At 47.6% G+C, this 22,790-nt stretch overlaps 2 protein-coding genes across 3 annotated transcripts in view; both read left to right on the plus strand.

Annotated features, from left to right (window-relative positions):
• Positions 1-19,584, plus strand: part of BCL7C (BAF chromatin remodeling complex subunit BCL7C) — a 64,165-nt gene extending 44,581 nt beyond the window's left edge. Inside the window, exon 6 of the mRNA XM_050773567.1 lies at positions 15,395-19,584. Coding sequence (XP_050629524.1) covers positions 15,395-15,595 — 201 coding nt within the window. The 3' untranslated portion in view covers positions 15,596-19,584. The remainder of the gene's footprint in view (positions 1-15,394) is intronic.
• Positions 1-22,790, plus strand: part of LOC126944241 (zinc finger protein 688) — a 437,324-nt gene that overhangs the window by 152,047 nt on the left and 262,487 nt on the right. The gene's annotated exons all lie outside the window — the stretch shown is intronic.

The following is a 22,790-nucleotide window of genomic DNA, read 5'->3' on the forward strand; positions in this document are numbered from 1 at the left end:
GGTTCACGCCATTCTCCTGCCTCAGCCTCCCGAGTAGCTGGGACTACAGGTACCTGCTACCATGCCCGGCTCAATTTTTTTTTTTTTTTTTTTTGTATTTTTAGTAGAGATGGGGTTTCACCATGTTAGCCAGGATGGTCTTGATCTTCTGACCTCATGATCCGCCTGCCTAGGCCTCCCAAAGGCGTGAGCCACTGCGCCGGCCTGGAAGGCATATATCTTGAGCCCAGAAGTTTGAGACCAGCCTGGGCAACATGGCAAAAACCCATCTCTACAATAAAAAATACAAAAGTTAGCTTGGCATGGTCGAGGCTGCAGTGAGCTACGATCATACCATTCATTCCAGCCTGAGTGACAGCAAGACCCCGTCTCTGAAAAAAAAAAAAAAAGGAGTAAAAAGGAGGCACAGGGGTTCACGCCTATAATACCAACACTTTGGGAGGCTGAGGCAGGCTGATCACCCGAGGTCAGGAGTTTGAGACCAGCCTGGCCAACATGGTGAAATCTCATCTCTACTAAAAATATAAAACTTAGCCAGGCGGGTGGTGGGAGCCTGTAATCCCAGCTACTTGAGAGGCTGAGGCACAAGAATTGCTTGAACCTGGGAGGCAGGGGTTGCAGTGAGCTGAGATCGTGCTACTGCACTCCAGCCTGGGCAATAGAGCTAAACTCAGTCTCAAAAAAAAAAAACAAAACAAAAAAAAAGGGGATGTGGAGTGGCTATGTTAATATATATATCAGACAAACCAGAATTTAAGACAAAAATTGTTACTAGATACAAAAGACATTTTATAATGATAAAGGGGTCAATCCATCAGGAAGACATAATAACTGAAAACATATGTGCATCTAACAACAGAGCCCCAAAATACATGAAGCAAAAACTGATAGAACTGAAGGGAGAAATAAGCAATTCAACAATATTAACCAGATATTTTAATACTCTACTTTTTCTTTCTTTTTTTTTTTTTGCAATGGATTCAAGTGATTCTCCTGCCTCAGCCTCCTGAGTAGCTGGGATTGCAGGCATATGCCACCACACCCAGCTGATTTTTTTTGTATTTTTAGTAGAGACACGGTTTCACCATGTTGACCAGGCTGGTCTTGAACTCCTGACCTCAGGTGATTCGCTGGCCTTGGCCTCCCAAAGTGCTGGGATTACAGGTGTAAGTCACCACACCCGGCCCCAATACCCTGCTTTCAATAATGGATAGAACAGTTAGATGATCAACAAGGAAATAGACCAAGCAATATTGGAGTACACTGCCCATCTACTTTGTTCCTAGGGACACTATAATCCATTAGCCACTGCCAAGACCTCTGCAAGCCAAGCAATTAGATTGCCTGGAGGTCTGTGCTGCCCTTTACAGTTGATGTGTCTACCTTGTCAAGGTCCCTTCGTATCCAGAGATCAGAGGGCCCACCTCAATGGTGCATTTCCTACAGCCTTACTTGGCTTACAAAGGACAGCAACCAGAGAACTTCTCAAAGATAGAGCTGCTCCTTTCAATGCCCTAGCAAAAGGAGTGCTTTCTGGGTCCTCTCATAAAATAGAGTTGATAGAGTGCACATGATAAATGCAGTCTATCACGCTAAGCCTTTGGATTCTCTCTCCTTGTGACTGCCAGGAAAGATCCGGCATGTCATTTCACTAACCACTTAATGGTGGTAGGCCACAATAAAGTCCAAATTCCAGTCAATCAACCAAGTAGCCTCCTACAGCCAAATTCAGGTACACAAGCTAACACATTACATCTGGAGTCTCTAGCACATGCACCCATATCGATGAATTTGGCCTTATCTAGTATCACATTCTCCCCTCACTGGTCTAACATCCTTAGCACCCATCTTCCCATACATCCTAATTTTCTGCTAACATATTAACAATGTCCTGCAATTATTTTAGTGTGTAAGCTGGGTCATTTCCTCCTGGGTCTCAGTGTGTATCTGTCCCCTTGAAACATGGTGTTTTTTTTTTTTTTTTTTTTGAGACAGTCTCGCTGTGTCGCCCAGGCTGGTGTGCAGTGGCACAATCTCAGCTCATGGCAACCTCTGCCTCCCAGGTTCAAGTGATTCTCTTGCCTTAGCCTCCCGAGTAGCTGGGATTACAGGTGTGCACCACCATGCCTGGCTAATTTTTGTATTTTTAGTAGCAACAGGGTTTCACCATGTTGGACAGGCTGGTCTTGAACTCCTGACCTCAGGTCATCCCCTGTTTTGGTCTCCCACAGTGCTGGGATTACAGGTGTGAGCCACTGTGCCTGGCCCGTGGTGATATTTGACCCTATTAAAGACCTACTAGCAACAGATTGGTTGTGGTGGATTTTGAGGGTATGAGCATCCACTTTCAAGGCATTTGCCCAGGTGAGGTTATCACAGGGTTTTCAGATAGAGGAAGGTGAGTCTCTTCAGACTGTGGACATCAGGCTACTTCCACTCACAAGGGAGACTCTGAATGACATAGAGTTCAATATTGTTGGCTTCATCTGGGTCCAACTAGATTCACCATTCCAAATTTCTGGATCCTATTCTTTCCCAATTAGTGCCTTGGTTTTTGCATGACAAATTTGATGAGACTGCAAATTCAACTCTACTTTTCAGCAAACCACACAATTAAATTATGTGTTTGACTTTCAGCAATATCAGCCCTGGGTCTACACAAGTCAGAGATTGTTTTAGGCTTGTCATGGAAGCATTCTGATTCTCAGACTGTGACTTGAGCTGAGAGTGAATAGACCTGAGCTTGCCATTTTCTCTTTGTAATAACTCAACTGCACTGAAAAGAATCCATTGCACGCCACAGTCCTTGCTCCTTGGTCATTACTGCTGTCACGGTAGTCAAGAATAGCAGCCATTTGGGTTCCCAAGGCCTGTGCTTCAGTCGGCACTTCACCACCATCATGTGACAGCGTCACTAGCTGGGATGTTACTGCAGGCCGTGGGTTGCTGGCATCCCACTTCCCACAGCAAGGAACTCAGCATGGAGCTCAAGCCCAGGGTGTGGTTAAATAAACCCCCAAATCCCATCTCTGCAGGTCTGTCTCCTGGGATCACTCCCAGTGCCACTTATTGTATCAGTTAAGGTTCAGTCAAAAAGCAGAAGCCACAATGGGAGTTTAACATAAGGAATTATTGATAGGGGATTGGAATGATAGGGAATTGGTTAATGAGAACTAAAGACAATTCTAAAGAATACAGAGAGCCTGGGCAATATAGTGAGACCCCATCTCTACAAAAAATAAAGATAAATTTTAAAATTAGCCAGGCATGGTGGTGCACACCTGTGGTCCCAGCTACTCAAGAGGCTAAGGCGGAAGAATATTTTTTTTTGAGACAGAGTCTCGCTGTTGCCCAGGCTGGAGTGCAGTGGTGTGATCTCAGCTCACTGCAACCTCTGCCTCCCAGGTTCAAGCAATTCTCCTGCCTCAGCCCCCTGAGTAGTTGGTACTACCCCGTACGGCTAATTTTTGTATTATTAGTAGAGACGGGATTTCACCATGTTGGCCAGGCTGGTCTGGATCTCCTGACCTTGTGATCCGCCCGCTCAGCCTCCCAAAGTGCTGGGATTACAGGCGTGAGCCACCGCACCCGGCTGAAGGATCTCTTGAGCCCAGGAGTTTGAGGCTGCAGTGAGCTGTGATTGCACTACTGTACTCCAGCCTGGGCAACAGAGTGCTGTCTCAAAAAAAAAAAAAAAAAAAAAAGAATACAGAAATACAGAGGTGGCAGATATAAAGATCAGCTACTATCCCCAGGGCTGAGATACAGCATCCAAGGAAGAATGTTCTCCCACCAGGGCTGAGATCCAGACGTCATTTGAAAGGCAAGGCAGAGAAGCCACTGACATGCCTCACCAAAGAAGACCTCCTAGAAATCTGCCCTCTGGGGTGTCAGGTGAAGCTGCTATTCCACCAAGCACTGTTGGAACCAAGCACTGTAGGAAACTCACTCTGCAGGAGCCCATTGCTGGAAAGAGCTTTGCCAGAGCAAGGATCAAGCACTGTAGGGAGTCAGGCCATTAGAGGAGTCAAGCACGAGAACATGCAGACTCAGCGAGAGTCCAGTGCCTGAGGAAGCTGTACTATACAGGAACCAAGTGCTGAAGAAAGCCATGCTTTCTCCCTGTTAGAAAAAGTGCGCTTGGTGAGAGCACAGTGCTGGAGAAAACTAGACTGTTACAGAAGTCAAGTACTGGAGAAGCATGCTCTGCCAGAGTTCAGTGCTAGAGAAAGCCACATGAGGGTCAGGACCAGTGGTGGGTGTGCAAAAACTGTCCAAGGCAGCATGTGGTATGGGATCTGTGGTGTCCATACTGGGGGAGGGAACGTGGTAAAGTGTTGCAAACTGGGGTCTTTGAGCCTCCCAAGGACTTTTCACTCTGGACATGCATCTAGGGCAGAGAACCACTGGGATCTGCCCCTGAAAAACCATGCAGCAAGAGCAAGAAAAATGAAACCTCAACAGGACCAGAACCAGGAAGAGCTTCCCCTTCTTCTTGCAACGTCCCACCAGCGCCCTCTACTGACAAACAAAGCATAACATCATGTTCTTTGCAAGGAGAAATGCATTAAAAGTCCAGCCCGTTATCTTAGAGCAGGTACTGGAGGGTGACATTTAGAGCTGAGACAACTGATTGAAAACTGACATAGTGCCAGAATCCCCACATAGGCTCTCTGACTCATAGACTGAAGGCCAATATGACAGGAAGGCCTAAGTGAAAGCCCCTGGAACTTCCCTTGCCTACAGAGAAAGAAAATAAGCCAGTAGAAATACCACATTCCTGAGGGAAGCACAGAGATTAATGCCGCTGTCAAAAAATTAAAAGAAGCAAGGGTGATGACACCTATCACATACTCATTTAACCCACCAGTGTGGCCTGTGCAGAAGTCAGATGGATCTCAGAGAATGACTGTGGACTATCATAAACTTTATCAGATGGTGATTCCAATTGTAGCCACTGTTCCCAGACATAGTATCTTTCTTGGAGCAAATCATTATGCCCCTGGCATGTGGTATGCAGCGATCAACCTGGCTTTTCCTCCATACCAAATGCAGCATCCCCCAGAAACAGTTTCAAAGCCACCATATATCTTCAGGTTGCTTCAAACCTATGTCAGTTCTGCTCTGCCATAATACAGTCTTCAGAGATCTTGATCATCTTGTCACTATATTGACGTTATTGGATCTGATGAGCCAGAAATAACAAGTAACACTTTAACTGCTTAGTAAGACATATGCAAACTATAAGATGGGAGACAAACCCCACAAGACTGCAGAACCCACCACCTCCGTGAAGTTTCTGGGGATTGAGTGGTCTAGAGTACGTACAGATATCTCCTCATACAACCTACTCTCCTCTAAAAGAGGCATAGTGCTTAGCAGGCCTATTTGTATTTTGGAGGCAACATGTTTCTTCGATAGGGTTACCTGTAAGGCTGCTAGTTTGTTTGTTTTTTTCTTTTTCTTTTTCTTTTTTTTTTTTTTTTTTGAGATGGAGTCTCACTCGTCACCAGGCTGGAGTGCAGTGGTGCCATCTCGGTTCACTGCAACCCCTGCCTCTTGGGTTCAAGCAATTCTTCTGCCTCAGCCTCCCGAGTAGCTGGCACGACAGGTGCACAACACCATGCCCAGCTAATTTTTGTATTTTTGGTAGAGACGGGGTTTCACCATGTTGGCCAGGATGGTCTTGATCTCTTGACCTTGTGATCCGCCTGCCTCAGCCTCCCAAAGTGCTGGGATTATAGGCATGAGCCACTGCACCCGGCCTTTTTTTTTTTTTTTTTTTTTTTTTTTTTTTTTTTTTGAGGCAGTCTTGCTTTGTCACCCAGGCTGGAGTGCAGTGGCGTGATCTCAGCTCACTGCGACCTCTGCCTCCCGGGTTCAAGAGATTCTCCTGCCAAGTAGCATCCCAAGTAGCTGGGATTACAGGCGTGTGCCACAATGCCTGGCTATTCTTTGTATTTTTAGTAGAGATGGGGTTTCACCATAATAGCTGGGCTGGTCTCCAACTCCTGACCTCAAATGATCTGCCCACCTCAGCCTCCCAAAATGCTGGGATTACAGGCATGACCCACGGTGCCCGGTCTATGCTGCTAGTTTTTAGCAAGGACTGGAGCAAGAGAAGGCTCTGCAGCAAGTCCAGGCTGCATTACATCACATGCTGCTCTACCGTGTGGTGCTTGAGATCCAGCAGATCCGGTAACACTCAGTGTCCATGGCAAACAGGAATGCTACATGAAGCCTCTGGCAAACACCAGAGTAGAATAATCAACTCCTTCAACACCAACTTTTTATTTTATTTTATTTTTTTGAGTCAGGGTCTCACTCTGTCACCCAGGCTGGAGTGCAGTGGCATGATCACAGCTCACTGCAGCCTCAACCTCCCAGGCCCAAGTGACTCTCCCACCTCAGCCTCCCAAGTAGCTGGGACTACAGGCATGTGCCACCATGCCTCGCTAACTTTTTCGTTTTTGGTAGAGACAAGGTCTCACTATGTTGCCGAGGCTGGTCTCAAACTCCTGGTCTCAAGCAATCCTCCTGCCTCAGCCTCCCAAAGTGCTGGGATTACTGGCATGAGTCACGGCACCCAGCCCAACACCAGTTCTTGCTACATTGTCTTCCTCTCCCTCCATTAGTGCCTATGACCTCCTGGAGTATCCCTCACTTTACAGAAGAGTCTGCAAAATTTGCTGTCATGGCCTCGCAATGGCCGGAATTTTGACTCGTATGTTTGATTGTTTGCTATGTCTGGCATGAGAAATAGTCAGAAGTATAGACCTGTACTAACGCATGGCCATTGCTCCTGATTTGGCTGGATGGCCAGGGATTTGGAAGGAACAGGATTGGTGACAAGGAAGTTTGAGCTCTTGTAACGTTTTTTAAAAAACAGACCTCAATCAATTTTACTTCAGTTAAAACCATTTCAGCCAGGCGCGGTGGCTCATGCCTGTAATCCCAGCATTTTGGGAAGCCAAGGTGGGCAGATCACAAGGTCAGGAGATTGAGATCATCCTGGCTAACACGGTGAAACCCTGTCTCTACTAAAAATACAAAAAATTAGCCAGGTGTAGTGGCACGCACCTGTAATCCCAGCTACTCAGGAGGCTGAGGCAGGATCTCTTGAACCCGGGAGGCAGAGGTTGCAGTGAGCCAAGATTGCACCATTGCACTCCAGCCTGGGTAACAGAGCGAGCCTCTGTTTTAAAAAATAAATAAATAACATTTCATCCAGGGACTGGCTTGATCTTCTCTCCTCTGGTTTCTGAGTCCCTTAGATGGGCTGTAACTTTTCTTTAATTATTCAATATTTTATTTACAATTAGCAGTCAGAATAGTATATTAGGTTCTATCAAACAGAGGCAAGTGGTGTAAGGCAAGCTTCACCTTGAGTGGCCAGTGTGTTCTTTAGTTAGGTATACCATAACAAGGTACCACAGATTGGGTGCCTTAAACAACAGAAATTTATTTTCTCATAGTTCTGGAGGCTGGAAGTCCAAGATCAAGGTGTCGGAAGGGTTGGTTTCTTCTGAGGTCTCTCTTATTGTCTTGTAGATGGCCTTGTTGTCCTTGGGTCTCTACATGGTCTTCACTTTGTATACATCTGTGTCTAAATTTCCTCTTAAGTGCACCAGTCGTATTGAATTAGAGCCCACCCTAACAACTTCACCGTAATTCAATTACTGTAACCTGCATGGACCTTGGGAGACTGAACAAAGGGGGGCGAATGCGGGAATAAAAGACAAAGACAAAAGAGTATATTTGGAAGAAGTGGTCAGAGGGCACCTTGCCTCTAGTGGACAAGGGCCCTGAGCACTTTTTTTTTTTTTTTTTTTTTTTTTTTGAGACGGAGTCTCGCTCTGTCGCCCAGGCTGGAGTGCAGTGGCCAGATCTCAGCTCACTGCAAGCTCTGCCTCCCAGGTTCACGCCATTCTCCTGCCTCAGCCTCCCGAGTAGCTGGGACTACAGGCGCCCGCCACCTCGCCCGGCTAGTTTTTTGTATTTTTTAGTAGAGACGGGGTTTCACTGGATTAGCCAGGATGGTCTTGATCTCCTGACCTTGTGATCCACCCGTCTCGGCCTCCCAAAGTGCTGGGATTACAGGCTTGGTTTTTTTTTTTTTGAGACAGAGTCTCGCACTTTGGCCCAGACTGGAGTGCAGTGACATGATCTTAGCTCGTTGCAAGCTCTGCCTCCTGGGTTCACACCATTCTCCTGCCTCAGCCTCCAAAGTAGCTGGGACTACAGGCGCCCGCCACCATGCCCAGCTAATTCTTTGTATTTTTAGTAGAGACAGGGTTTCACTGTGTTAGCCAGGATGTTCTTGATCTCTTGACCTTGTGATCTGCCCGCCTCGGCCTCCCAAAGTGCTGGGATTACAGGCGTGCCAAGGGCCCTGAGCTTTACACAGCCCTCCGAATTTATTGGTAAAAGAGATAACGAGAAAGGGGGGCTGGTTGTCGGGTAATTGTCAGTCAGCTGTTTGGTTCACAGCAGGCTTGCAAGACTGCATCCTTCGAACAATAGGCGCTAGATTTCCCAGTAGATAACTTCAAGGAGCCCAGCCAGGGAGTGATGGCCCTCAGCAAACCTTTTGGTGGCAGGCACAGTGTGAGTTTGCTCACATCCTGCATTCACGGTAAACAGTTTGCTGTTTGATCATATAGCCTCCAGTGGAATGCTGAGTTGGTCACAATCCCTGTGGCCTTTTCAGCTCCCAATGAATTACCTCTTTAAAACCCTCTCCAAATACAGTCACATTCTGAGGCGTCAGGACTTCCTCATATGAATTGGGGAGAGGGGGCAGGAGATACAATTCAGTCCACAACACTCAGTATTGAACAAATTTGCAGACCACTATCTGACTATAAAGGCATGAGTAGGAAGCCTTATCTACAGGGTTTTTCAGGTGCAGGCAGGCATCTTTCCTCAAGTCAGTCTACCTGTGCAGCTCACTTCTAAGTCCTCCAAGGTGAGCAGATTAGGTCAGTTCTTCCAGGGCTGCATGTTTATATGTGGTTTCTGGCAGGGGTGGGAGAGATGAGGGAGACCATTCATTATGGTCTTTGATATCGTTTGGCTGTGTCCCCACCCAAATCTCATCTTGAATTGTAGTCCCCATAATCCCCACATGTCATGGGAGGAACCCGGTGGGAGGTAATTGAATCATAGGGGGCGGTTACCTCCATGCTGTTCTTGTGACAGTGAGTGAGTTCTCATGAGATCTGGTAGTTTCATAAGGGGCTTTTCCAACTTTGCTCAGCACTTCTTATTGCCACCATGTGAAGAAGGACATGTTTGCTTTCCCTTCCGCCATGATTGTAAGTTTCCTGAGACCTCCCCAGCCACGCTAAACTGTGAGTCAATTAAACCTCTTTCCTTTCTAAATTATCCAGTCTCAGGTATGTCTTTAGCAACGTGAGAACAGACTAATACATCTTTGTTCTTCTTCAGTTCTGGACCATGTTTACCCATCCATAGTCACAGGCAGTGACTTGACAGGCTTCCCCTTGTAAAACTTGGAATTTGATGGCCGGGCGCAGTGGCTCACGCCTGTAATCCCAGCACTTTGGGAGACTGTGGCAGGTGGATCTCTTGAGGTCAGGAGTTTGAGACCAGCCGGGCCAACATGGTGAAATCCTGTCTCTACTAAAAATATAAAAATTAGCCAGGCATGGTGGCGGGTACCTGTAATTCCAGCTACTCGAGAGGCTGAGACAGGAGAATCGCTTGAACCTGGGAGGCAGAGGTTGCAGTGAGCCGAGATCATGCCACTGCACTCCAGCCTGAGTGACAGACCAAGACTCTGTCTTAAAAAAAAAAAAAACTAAAACTAAAACAAAAACTTGGAATTTGACGGTGTAGAACAGAACCTAAGTTCTTAGGCAAAGGTTCACCTCAAGGGGAAAAACAGAGGAAGGAACAGGTATATAGATATATGATTTATCCTTCCTAATGACTCCATTCCTTCCTAAGTAAGTCAGGAGGTGGGGAAAGGTCAGTAGTGTTATAGTAGATCTCTATCTACATAAAAGTAAACATCAGGAGTGGGGAAAATGTGTTCTTTCCACCAGTATAACGCAAGACAGCTGACAGAACCCTCTCCTGGAGGGACTCCCAAGTTCTCTCCAGCTGAGCTCTTTCATGAAACAAATATATTTGTTCCCTATTGCTGCATAACAAATTACTACACATTTAGCAACTTAAAGCCACAACCATTTATTATCTCACCGTTCCCTAAGTTCCACTATATGGGCATGACTGGGTTCTCAGCTCAGTCTTGCAAGGGCAAAGTCTAAGTGTTGGCTGAGCTGGGCTCTTATCCGGATGCTTTGAAGAAGAATCCACTTCCGAGCTCATTTAGGTTGTTAGCCAAATTCAGCTGCTTGCTGGATGTCGGGTAGTGGCAGATCTCTGGAGGTCTCCGCATTCCTCAGCACGTGGCTGCCTCCATCTTCAAGTCAGCAATGGCTCAAATGCCCCTCATAACTTCCTGTTCTGCTACCAGCTAGAGAAAACCTTGCTTTTAAATGGCTACCTGACTGGGTGATAATCTGTGTCCTAATATCAACTGACTTGGAATTAAATCTGCCAGATCCTTTTGCAGCAGCACCTAAATTAGTGCTTGACTGAATAACCAGGGGACAGGAATCTTGAGGGGAGCATCTTTAGAATCCTGTCTGTCACACCAGGGAATCCCACTCTTTGCCCCAGACCCTGAGAGAAGACAGTTCCTCTCTACCACAGGTTTGTTAGATTCTAATCTAGCCCAGTAGACAAGTATGTGGTGCACACTCTCTCCTCTAGAGAGGCCACAGTCAGCTCTTCAGCTCATTCATACATTCTTAGCAACTTTGTATGAACTGGAAACAAGCTGCCCTTTCCTTAAAACAATGTACTGTTACCTGTTGGAAATCTGTTGCGCTAACTATACAAATCTCTTGTTTACCTGGTAGTGAATGGCACCCACCCCCAGGAGCTGTGAGTGGCCTTGATCTCAGTGTGGGCTCAAATACACACTGTGCATTGTAACCATTTGCCCACCCTGGCTATTGTCATGGAGACATTTTTTCCCAGAATCTTTCTGACATTCTTCATTGATTTATCTGTTAACGATTTGGGGAAAATTGAAATAAAATGGCTATAACTCCCTGAAAATGCTATAATGCATTATTAATACCCAGAAAAGAAAACATTTTGCCACTGGTCTGATCTAATCTGTTCGGGGTTTTTTGTTTGTTTGTTTGTTTGTTTGTTTGAGACGGAGTCTCGCTCTGTTGCCCAGGCTGGAGTGCAGTGGCGTGATCTTGGCTCACTGCAGCTTCTGCCTCCTGGGTTCAAGCAATTCTTGCCTCAGCCTCCTGAGTAGCTAGGACTACAGATGAATGCCACCAAGCCTTGCTAATTTTTTGTATTTTTTTAGTAGAGACAGGGTTTCACCATGTTGGCCAGAGTGGTCTCAAACTCCTGACCTCCAGTGACCCACCTGCCTCGGCCTCCCAAAGTTCTGGGATTACAGGCATGGGCTATTGCGCCTGGCCTAATCTGTTTATTTATATTCATAAGCTAATATTCAAAATCCTCCAAGGAGCAAACTCTGAAGTAACTGGAATATTAAGGCAATAATGGCAGCCACTAATGTTACTCAGTGCCTCTATCTATCTACCTACCTACCTACCTATCTACCTAGCTAGCTACCTACCATCTATCTCTGATCTATATGTGTATACTATATACACACACACTCACATAATCTCATTTAATCATCACATTCCTTTTGGATAGGGATTATTATGCCTACTTATACAGATAAGAAAACTAAGGCTTTGTAATGTTATATTATTTGCCCAAGGTCACAGATAAGAAGAAGCTGAGTCAGGATTCAAACCTCTGTCATCCATTTCAAAGCCCATGCTTCTAACCACTTCGGTGGAGATTAGCCGTGGAGATGAGCCGAGTGCCTGTGCTGTGAATTGAGACCTTGGGCTGTTCTGTGGTGAAGCCAGTGGCCCAGCCTGGGACAGGAAAGAAACCAAGCCTGGAATGTCCCAGTTCTATTCATGAGAATAGTCTGAAGGGAAAAGTATGGGGGGGAATTGTTTGTGGCTAAGATAGCCAGTGGGACTTGGAGAGAAGTCCATAGAGGAGGAAAAATTGTAGGGCCCTGCATTGTACATCATGTCTCCAGTGGCTGGCACCTCGTTGGGGCTTAGTTAGCATGTGCCAGTCAACTGATTGACCACCTGATCAGCCAGACAGCATGCCTGGGAAAGCTCCTTTCTGCACTCTGCTTCTCTAATGTCTGTTCCTGCTACCACCCCCTGCCCTCTTCAATAAACTAATTCATTTGAATCATGTCCTATGCTGCAGGCCCAGTGCCAAGTGCTTTATCTGCATCTTCTTATTAAAAGTCCTCACAAGAACACACTGATAGATTATTTAATATCTGAGATGCTTCTAGGCTGGAAAGAAATAGCCACTCCCTGCTGTACTGTTTACTTATTAGACTCCATTTAACAAAAAAGAAAAAATTAAAAGCCATTTGTTCCCATAGGGGATTTGGGCTTTGATCACAAATTTGACCAACTAAAGTATCTTAAGGGCCAGGCGCAGTGGCTCACGCCTGTAATCCCAATACCTTGAGAGGCCAAGGTGGGCAGATCACCTGAGGTCAGGAGTTCGAGACCAACCTGGCCAACATGGTGAAACCCCATCTCTACTAAAGATACAAAAATCAGCTAGGCATGGCGATGGGTGCCTATAATCCCAGCTGCTCAGGAAGCTGAAGGAGAATCACTTGAACCTGGAGACTGCAGTGAGGCAAGAGGCTCCATTGCACTATAGCCTGGGCAACAAGAGCAAAACTCCACCTCAAAAAAAAATATTATCACCTTTGTCTTTGTACCACTACCCCGATATCCTTGAAAATATCCTTACTTTCTGGAATCAACAGGATGCTATAGACCCATGCTGATTTTTCTTGTCTCAAGAAATGTAAGCAGCTACCCTCCAAGAACTCCTGGTTATTTTAATGGTAAACACTATTAGGCACCAACAACTGGGCATTAAGGATGTACATGAGTGTTAGTAGGGTGGCAAAGTTTCACTCAGTGACGAGAGTTGAAAACGAAAATTTTAAAGAGATGGAGTCAGCCAGGCACGGTGGCTCATGCCTGTAATCCCAGCACTTTGGGAGGCTGAGGCAGGTGGATCACGACGTCAGGAGTTTGAGACCAACCTGGTCAAAACGGTGAAACCCTGTCTCTACCAAAAAAAAAAAAAAAAATACAAAAATTAGCCAGGTGTGGTAGCATGCACCTGTAGTCCCAGCTACTCAGGAAGCTGAGGCAGGAGAATTGCTTGAACCCGGTAGGCAGAGGTTGCAGTGAGCCAAGACGGCACCATTGCACTCCAGCCTGGGTGACAGAGCAAGACTCTGTCTCAAAAAAAAAAAATTATACAGAGATGGAGTCTTGGCCAGGTGAGTGGTTCACACCTGTAATCCCAGCACTTTGGGAGGCTGAAGTGGGTGAATTGCTTGAGCCCAGAAATTCAAGACCAGCCTGAGCAACATGGCAAAACCCCGTATCTACAAAAAATACAAAAATTAGCCAGGCATGGTGATGTGCACCTGTAAGTCCCAGCTACTTGGGAGGCTGAGCTGGGAGGATTGCTTGAGATGTGGAGTTTGAGGCTTCAGTGAGCCATGATTGTACCACTGCACTCCAGCCTGAGCAACAAAGGGAGACACTGTCTCAAAAAAAAAAAAAAAAAAAAAAAAAAAAAAAAGACAGGGTCTCACTCTGTTGCCCAGGCTGGAGTGCAGCAGCGTGATCGTAAGGTCTCCGCAGCTCAGACCTCTCAGGCTGAAGTGATCCTCTCACCTTGCCACCCACCCCCAGCAGCCGGGACTACAGGCACATGCCATCATACTGGGCTAATTTTTTAATATTTTGTAAAGATGGAATCTCGCTATGTTGCCCAGGCTGGGCTTTTTCGTTTTGTTTGTTTGTTTTGTTTTTGAGACAGACTCTTGCTCTGTCACCCAGGCTGGAGTGCAGTGATGCGATCTTGGCTCTCTGCAACCTCCGCCTCCCAGGCTCAAGCGATTCTCATGCCTCAGCATCCCAAGTAGCTGGGATTACAGGTGCCGCACCACCATGCCCAGCTAATTTTTGTATTTTTAGTAGAGATGGGGTTTCACCATGTTGGCCAGGCTGGTCTCGAACCCCTGACCTCAAGTGATCCGCCCACCTTGGCCTCCCAAAGTGCTGGGATTACAGGCGTGAGCCAGCATGCCTGGCCCCAGGCTGGTCCTGAACCCAATCATCCTGCTTTGTTTGACCTCCCTCCCAAAGTGCTGGGATTACAGGCTAAACCATCGTACTCTGCTAAAAAACGTTTTTCTTTTTTTTCTTCAGACAGAGTCTCACTCTGTTGCCCAGGCTGGAGTGCAGTGGCATGATCTTGGCTCACTGCAACCTCTGCCTACTGGGTTCAAGAGATTCTTCTGTATCAGCGTCCCGAGTAGCTGGGACTACAGGCGCCCATCACCGCGCCCAGCTAATTTTTATATTTTTAGTAGAGACGGGGTTTCACCATTTTGGTCAGGCTGGTCTTGAACTCCTGACCTCAGGCGACCCACCTCGGCCTCCCAAAGTGCTGGGATTACAGGTGTGAGCCACCGCGTCTGGCCAAAAATTTTCTTTTTTTGTTTTTTGTTTTTTTTTTTTTTTTTTTTTGAGACGGAGTCTCGCTCTGTCGCCCAGGCTGGAGTGCAGTGGCGCGATCTCGGCTCACTGCAAGCTCCGCCTCCTGGGTTTACGCCATTCTCCTGCCTCAGCCTCCTGAGTAGCTGGGACTACAGGCGCCCGCCACCACGCCCGGCTAATTTTTTGTATTTTTAGTAGAGACGGGGTTTCACCGTGGTCTCGATCTCCTGACCTTGTGATCCGCCCGCCTCGGCCTCCCAAAGTGCTGGGATTACAGGCATGAGCCACCGCGCCCGGCCCAAAAATTTTCTTAAAGGTAAAGTTTTATATTGATTTTCCAATTTAACATATCCCTGATGGCCTGTGGATGTACCAACCACACTGACAGAATCATCTGAGGCTGCCATTACGGTTATCTAGCTTGCCCAAGATTACACTACAGGTAATGGTTGGAATTGGGATTCAAACCCAGGACTGTCTAATATCAGAAACTGAGGTCTTACAGGTTTCCTACAAGGTCCTGCCTCACCCTCTGCCTGCTGTCAAAAATACACAACTTAATCGCTTGCAAAAGACTTTCCACCAACTTGCCCCATTTGGAAGTCATAAACGGGGCAAGTTTGTGGAAAGTCAGTGAGATGAGGAGAAGAGGAAACAGTACCCAGATTCTTCTTTTCTCCTTACAGGATTCGGGAGTGAGAATGACGAGGAGAGCCCTCCACGAGAAGGGGCTGAAGACAGAGCCCCTAAGGAGGCTCCTGCCCAGGAGGGGCCTCCGGACAAATGCCCGGCCCAGTTCCACAGCGGTGCCGGACACCAGAGCTCCCGGGGGAGGCAGCAAGGCCCCGAGAGCACCCAGGACGATCCCCCAGGGTAAGGGGAGGTGAGTGGGCTCCCCAAGCAAGCCAAGGCCCCTAAAGCCTCCCTTGGCTGCCCCAAGATCCAGCCACTACCTGTGCCCCGAGGGCGGAAAGAGCTTCCCAGCTCACCCACCGCGGTAACATCTGGGGCAAGCGGCCCTACACCTGCCCGAACCTAAGGCCACAGCATCCATCTGGCTCACCACTGGCGCCCAAATGCGCGGGAAGGGCTTAGGGCAGAACTTGGACCACATCCAGCGCCTGAGGCCGCCTTGCTAGAGGCCCAGGGGAGGGGTGCACCGGGCTGCCTTGCCCGTCTCCTCACGCACCCACGCGGCCACCCGCCCAGTGGCCCGAGTGTGCCATGCGAGGTGCCTGCCACCCCAAGAGAGGCGCCGAGTCCCGAGTCCTGCCGGCACTGAGCCTCCGGGTCCATAGCAGGCAGGGGCCGTGTCGGGGACAGGCACACGGTACCCGCCACCCTCACGCCTTCGGCAGCACCACGCGCCGCCCACGTGGTGCCCAGACGTCCACGCATGCGTTGAGGCCCGCGCACGCGCAGAGACCCCGGCGCGGAAGCCACCCGGCACACCAGGGCTTCTGTACGCCAGCGCCGGGGGACCTCCAACGCCCAAGGACATACGGCAAGTGCTTCCACCAGGGTGTCAGCCTAGCAGGCCCACCTGGAAACCCGCGTGGAACAGTAGTGGCCTTTCAGCCCAGACGCCTGCCTCGCGCTACGGAACCGTGTGGAGGCACGGAGACTTCTGGGGCAGCCCTGAGCTAGTGGCCTAACCTACCTGGAAAATCCTAGCCCAAGAAGCAGTGCGAGTGAGCCTTTTGGGTGGATCCGAGGCCCTTCACCAAGCTCTCACTTCCTGACTTCACCGTTGGGTCTGTTGTACTAGGAAATAATAACACCTCCCGTTTATTGAGGGTTTACTCTGTACCAGGCATTGTGACTGATGTAATTTAGTTCTCACTGCATCCCTGTGGCATGGATATTCTCATTATCTGCATTTTGCAGTGGAGAAATTGAGTCTGAGAGGTTAAGGAACCTGCCCAAAGTCACACAAGCCAGTAGGTGGCAGAACCAGAATTCAGATCACAGGCCGGCCTGCCTGCCTGCCTGACTCCACAGCCAGCACTGCGGTGCCACTTCCCGTGCATGGGACACGGCGGGGTTAAGGCCGTGGGTTAACAGGGCCTCCATTTATGGAGAGCATTCATTTTTCTCTGGTGAATTATAGAAAACGCTTTTTACACTGAAGTGAGCAGATACTCCCTGGGATGAAAGTTAACATTTGCACCAATGATTGAGATGACACACAAATTTCACGCTTCAAGCCAATGCTTTAGGCTCAGCCCATGGAATTCTGGAGTGACCTTTTCTGAGTCATTACCAGGGTGATGTTGGTGAAGGAGGCTCCACTCCAGGACCAGCTCCTGTGTAGAGCCTTCCTGGAGGCCAACAAGGATGACCTCTCTCCATTTGCCTTCCACTGGATTGTCTGGGAAGTTCGTCCAGTTCCTCTGGGCTAAGATTTCCAAGTTCCCAAAAGGGAACCTAACCTTCAGGAGTTGGGAATGAAAAATTGGAATTTGGTGGCCGGGCGTGGTGGCTCAAGCCTGTAATCCCAGCACTTTGGGAGGCCGAGGCGGGTGGATCACGAGGTCAGGAGATCGAGACTATCCTGGCTAACATGGTGAAACTCCGTCTCTACTAAAAATACAAAAAACTAGCCGGGCGTGGTGGCAGGCGCCTGTAGTCCCAGCTACTTGGGAGGCTGAGGCGGGAGAATGGCGTGAACCCGGGAGGCGGAGCTTGCAGTGAGCCGAGATCACGCCACTGCACTCCAGCCTGGGCAACACAGCGAGACTCCGTCTCAAAAAAAACAAAAAAAAAAAAAAAAAAAAAAAAAAAAAAAAGAAAAAAAAAAAAGAAAAATTGGAATTTGGGGGAATTCCTGAAAGCATGTTGTTCTGTATTTTTCTTTTTTTTTTTTTTTTTTTTTTTTTTTTTGGAGACAGAGTTTTGCTCTTGTCACTCAGGCTGGAGTGCAGTGGTGTGATCTCAGCTCACTGCAACCTCCACCTCCCGGGTCCAAGTGATTCTCTTGCCTCAGCCTCCCTAGTAACTGGGATTACGGGCATGTGCCACCAACCACACCCGGCTAATTTTTTGTATTTTTAGTACAGAGAGGGTTTCATCATGTTGGCCAGGCTGGTCTCAAACTCCTGACCTTAGGTGACCCACCCACCTCAGCCTCCCAAAGTGCAGGGATTACAGGCGTGAGCCACCGTGCCCGGCCACTTTCTGTATTTTTTAATAAATAAGAAATACACATTTAGTAGTAGTTACAAAGAACTGTAGGCCATAGCAAATATTCAATAACTGAAAAATGCCAATGAACATTATTGGGTAGTGTTTAAATAACAAGATGTTCAAATATTTGACAAGATTAACAACACTACACAGAATCACGAGTTGAAATTGCCAGTTTAGGCTGAGTATGGTGGCACGTGCCTGTAATTACAGCACTTTGGGAAGCCAGAGCAGGAGGGTCTCTTGAGTCCTGAGTTTGAGGCTATAGTGAGCTGTGATTGCACCACTGCACTCCAGCCTGGGCAACAGAGCAAGACCCTGTCTCTTAAAAAAAGAGAGAGGGAGAGAATTTGCCAATTTAAGGACTTATTTGTTTCCAAAACTTGTTATTTATTAGAACATCATTTGTAGGATTTGTATAAAATACACTGCACGTAAACATTAATATTTGTGAGAATGATTTGCTCTTAGCAGAGAGAGCCACCAATATACTTTTAGTGTGTTAACAGCTACAAAAAGTATTTTGACGACTTATCTCCTAGGTACTCTTGTCCCATATTCTGGAATTGTCTACCTTAACTTTATTTATTTTTTTGAGACAGTCTTGCTCCAGCTCCCAGACTCAAGTGCAGTGGTGTGATCTTGACTCACTGCAACCTCCACCTCCCGGGTTCAAGCAATTCTTGTGCCTCAGCCACCCAAGTAGCTGGGATTACAGGCATGTGCCACCATGCCCAGCTAGGTTTTTTGTAGAGACAGGGTTTTGCCATGTTGGCCAGGCTGGTCTTGAACTCCTGACCTCAAATGATCCAACCGCCTCAGCCTCCCAAAGTACTGGGATTACAGGACCTTAACTTTAGACTCCGTGTGTCAACGTTGCCTTCTCTTGCTTTCAACTTGACATCGGTGGATTTCTTTAAGCCAGGAATGCCTCTGTGTTGATTGTTAAGCATTAATTCTCACAGGAGAATTATAATGCTTTTCCCCATTTTCCCAGTTTCTTGACTGATCATTTTTGAGATTCAGAAGAACATACAGATTTCCTGATAAATTCCAGGAGTGATTTCCTGCATAGAAACACTACTTTGGGGCCGGGCACAGTGGCTCATGCCTATAATCCCAGCACTTTGGGAGGCCGAGGCGGTTGGATCACTTAAGGTCACCAGTCTGGCCAACATGGTGAAACCTCATCTCTACTAAAAATACAAAAAAAAAAAAAAAAAAAAAAAAAGCCAGGCACGGTGCTGTACACCTGTAGTCCAAGCTACTCGGGAGGCTGAGGCAGGAGAATCGCTTAAACCTGGGAGATATAAGTTGCCGTGAGCAGAGATTGTGCCACTGCACTCCAGCCTGGGTGACAGAGTGAGACTCTGTCTCAAAAAAGAAAAAGAAAGGCTGGGCGCAGTGGCTCATGCCTGTAATCCCAGCACTTTGGGAGGCCGAGGCAGGCGGATCACGAGGTCAGGAGTTCGAGACCAGCCTGACCAACATGGTGAAACCCATCTCTCCTAAAAATACAAAAATTAGCCAGGCATGCTGGTGCATGCCTGAAATCCCACCTACTCAGGATGCTGAGGCAGGAAAATTGCTTGAACCAGGGAGGCAGAGGTTGCAGCGAGCTGAGATCCCACCACTGCACTCCAGCCTGGGTGACAGAGGGAGATTCGTCACACACACACACACACACACACACACACACAAAACGGAAAAAGAAAGAAAAAGAAACAGTACTCTGGGCTGAGCAGCATCGGCAAGTCAAGTCTGCTTCTGAAATTTTGCCTAAAACATTGAATCTTGCCTTTCTGGTTTCGGGGCCTCAGAGCCAGAGAATCCAAGTATGGATCCTAGCTCTACCAGTTCCTGATGGTGAGAGCTTAGGCAAGTCATTTTACCTCTTTGAGCTTCAATTTAATTGGTAGAATAATGTGTGGGAAGTCAATGCTTGCTTTGCGAGGCAATATTGTAGGAGGGTTAAGAGTGTGGCTCTGGAGTCAGTCAGTCTGAGGCTTGAATCCTGGCTCCATTACTTACTACCTCTTTGATCTGAGGCAAGTTACGAGCCACTCCATTTTTCTCTTCTGTAAAGTGGTGGCACTGATTGATCATTGTGGCAAACATCATCTTCATAGAGTTTTCATGAGTTTAAATTGGATCACATATGAAAATGCTTAACACAGAGCATGGTACATTGTAAGTGCTTCATAAACACAAACCACTGTAGCTGTTACCTGCTGTATCTACCTCTCCGGGCAGTCGTGAGGATGAAAGGGAGGCTGTGTTGGGGAAGTGCTTTCTAAGCTGTGAAATGGTAGCCACACACTTCTCTTGCCTTCAGAGATGGGATGGTCCAAAGCTACGGGAAGACATTAATGGTATCCCCAAGTAAGGGGCCTGAGAATACTTACCTATATCCACAGAAGATAGCTGTGTTGAGGCGAGTGTCACCATGGGTGGCTGGAAAACAGTGCAAAATGCTCTCAGCTGAGGAATAATTACAGTCATGAGGGCAAACTCTGGCATGGTATGACTTGGGGCACCCTTGGGGACAGGGAGAAAACCGATTTTTCAGAAGGAGGCTTTAGAGGAAGGATCATGTTAAATGGAACCTGCCCACTGTATGTTTATGTTTTTGTTTTTGTTTTTAATTAGGGGCCGCATCAGAGGAAGGGGACATGTAATAGAAGGTGGGTGGAGGGCTCTGACTTTTGTCTGAAACTGCTATTGGTGAAAGGTTGAACTTAGGACACATTCCTGTGAACTGGAACCAGTGCACCCTCTCGCGCTGTGCATGCACCACGATGTCATTCGTTTCCTAGACCGTAGACCAAATATGGCTCAAAGGGCTTCCAAAGAGGATCACGTGTCATTCTGACAGCAGCCCCCTCAACAACGTACAGATGAGGGCTTGGAGTCCCGGGAAGTCATGTCCGTTGCCCAAGGTCACTCAGCTGATATTAATATATTATGAAGTCAGGATTCAGACACAGTCCAAGTTCTTTTTGTTTGTGTGTTTTTTGAGCTGGAGTCTCACTCTATCATCCAGGCTGGAGTGCAGTGGCACAATCTCAGCTCACTGCAACCTCCACCTCCCAGATTCAAGTGATTCTCGTGCCTCAGCCTCCCGAGTAGCTGGGACTACAGACGTGTGCCACCACGCCCGGCTAGTTTATAGACCAAGCTCTTAACCCCACCAGCCTGCCTCAACCACCAGGTGCCAGACTGCTGATCTTGAACAAGGAAGAAGAAAATCCAAATATATGAGGTTTCAGTGCCTAAATGTCCTCCTTTCTTGCCTTTGGTAACAACTTTTTCTGTCTCAGAATATCACTGCTGCTTCTCTGGACACTGCTGCTTTGCTTCCAGGGCTGTTTTTCTTGCTTAGCCCTAAGTCAGGCTCGTTTGGGCCCTGTCCTTAGACTCTTTCTTCTGCATGGGTCTCCTTGATGTGCGCAGCTCCAGCCGTTGGTCCTCTCAGTATAACCCAGACTGCCCCTCTGAGCGCCAGCCTGAGCAGCCTCCTTGACATCCCCTCTCTGGGTCTCCTGCATGATGTCTCCCATAACACGGCTTGCCTCCCAATTGCTACCTCCTCCCTGCCATGGCCTCTTGGTTCCAAATTGCGGTGTAGTGGTGGGGAATTTAGAAAGCCTTTAAAGACGAAACCTCTTGAATGAGTTCTCAGGGCTAGAGATAGACCACAGAGCGTGTTCTCTGAGAGCTACCAACAGTCTGGGGATGAACTTGGAGAGTGGAATTCACCATTTAATCAGTCAGCTGGCTGCCGAATGCCCAGCTGCGTGCCAGGTCCAGCCGCTGGGGCGGAAAGATGCATTCATGAGGAGAACAGACAGGATTCCTGGCTTTAGGGAGCATCCAGGCTATTGGAGAAGACAGACGTCATGCAGTCCCCCAAAATACACCCTTATAAACTGTGATAAGTGTCATGAAGGAAAAGTTCTTGGTGCCATAAAAGCATATTGTAGATCTAAATTAGATGAAGGTAGTCAAAGAAGGTCATTGTGAGAAAGTGACAATTACTATCTCCTGAGATCTGAGTTGGGGAGGAGAATTCCATAGACAGGCAAGAGTAGGCCCAAAAGACCCAGGAGCGGGAAAGAGCTTGGCATGGTGGGAAAACTGAAAGGCAGTCCGTGTAGTGGGAGCTGAGCGTGCAGGGAGATGGGCTGAGATAAGGCCGGGTGGCCTGGGCAGGGGTGATGGCAGAGCCTCGTGGGCCACAGTAAGAAACCTGGAGGTTTGGGGTTAACTTTTTTTTTTTTTTTCTTAAATTTAAGACAGACTCACTGTGTCCCCAGGCTGGAGTACAGTGGTGTGATCTTGGCTCATTGCCTCTACCTGTGGGGTTCAAGCGAGTCTCCCACCTCAGCCTCTCAAGTAGCTGGGATTACAGGCACCCGCCACTACACCTGGCTAATTTTTGTATTTTTAGTAGAGCGAGTGTTTCGCCATGTTGGCCAGGCTGGTCTCGAACTCCTGACCTCAAGTGATCCACCCTCCTTGGCCTCCCACAGTGCTTACAAATCCCCAAAGGGATTACAGGCATGAGCCACTATGCCCTTCCTGGTTTAACTTTTTATTTGGAAATAATTTCAAAGTTACAGAAAAGTCTCAAGAATAGTACAACGGACACCTGCATAGCCTTTGTCCCAGATTCATCTGGTGTTCACATTTTACCCAATTTCTCTGTCACTGGCTATCTCTCTATTCAAGGTATATGCAGATGACTTTGATTCCAGTCCAGTTGAGAATAAGTTGCAGACCTCATGTTCCTCTACCCCTAAATAGTGTGTGTTTCCTCCCACAGTACAGTTATCCACTGCATTAAATTTCACACTGATCCAATGTGGTATCTAATTTACCTCCCATCTTGTCACT

The sequence above is a fragment of the Macaca thibetana genome, chromosome 20 (assembly GCF_024542745.1).
Source record: "Macaca thibetana thibetana isolate TM-01 chromosome 20, ASM2454274v1, whole genome shotgun sequence".
In the NCBI taxonomy this organism is placed as follows: domain Eukaryota; kingdom Metazoa; phylum Chordata; class Mammalia; order Primates; family Cercopithecidae; genus Macaca; species Macaca thibetana.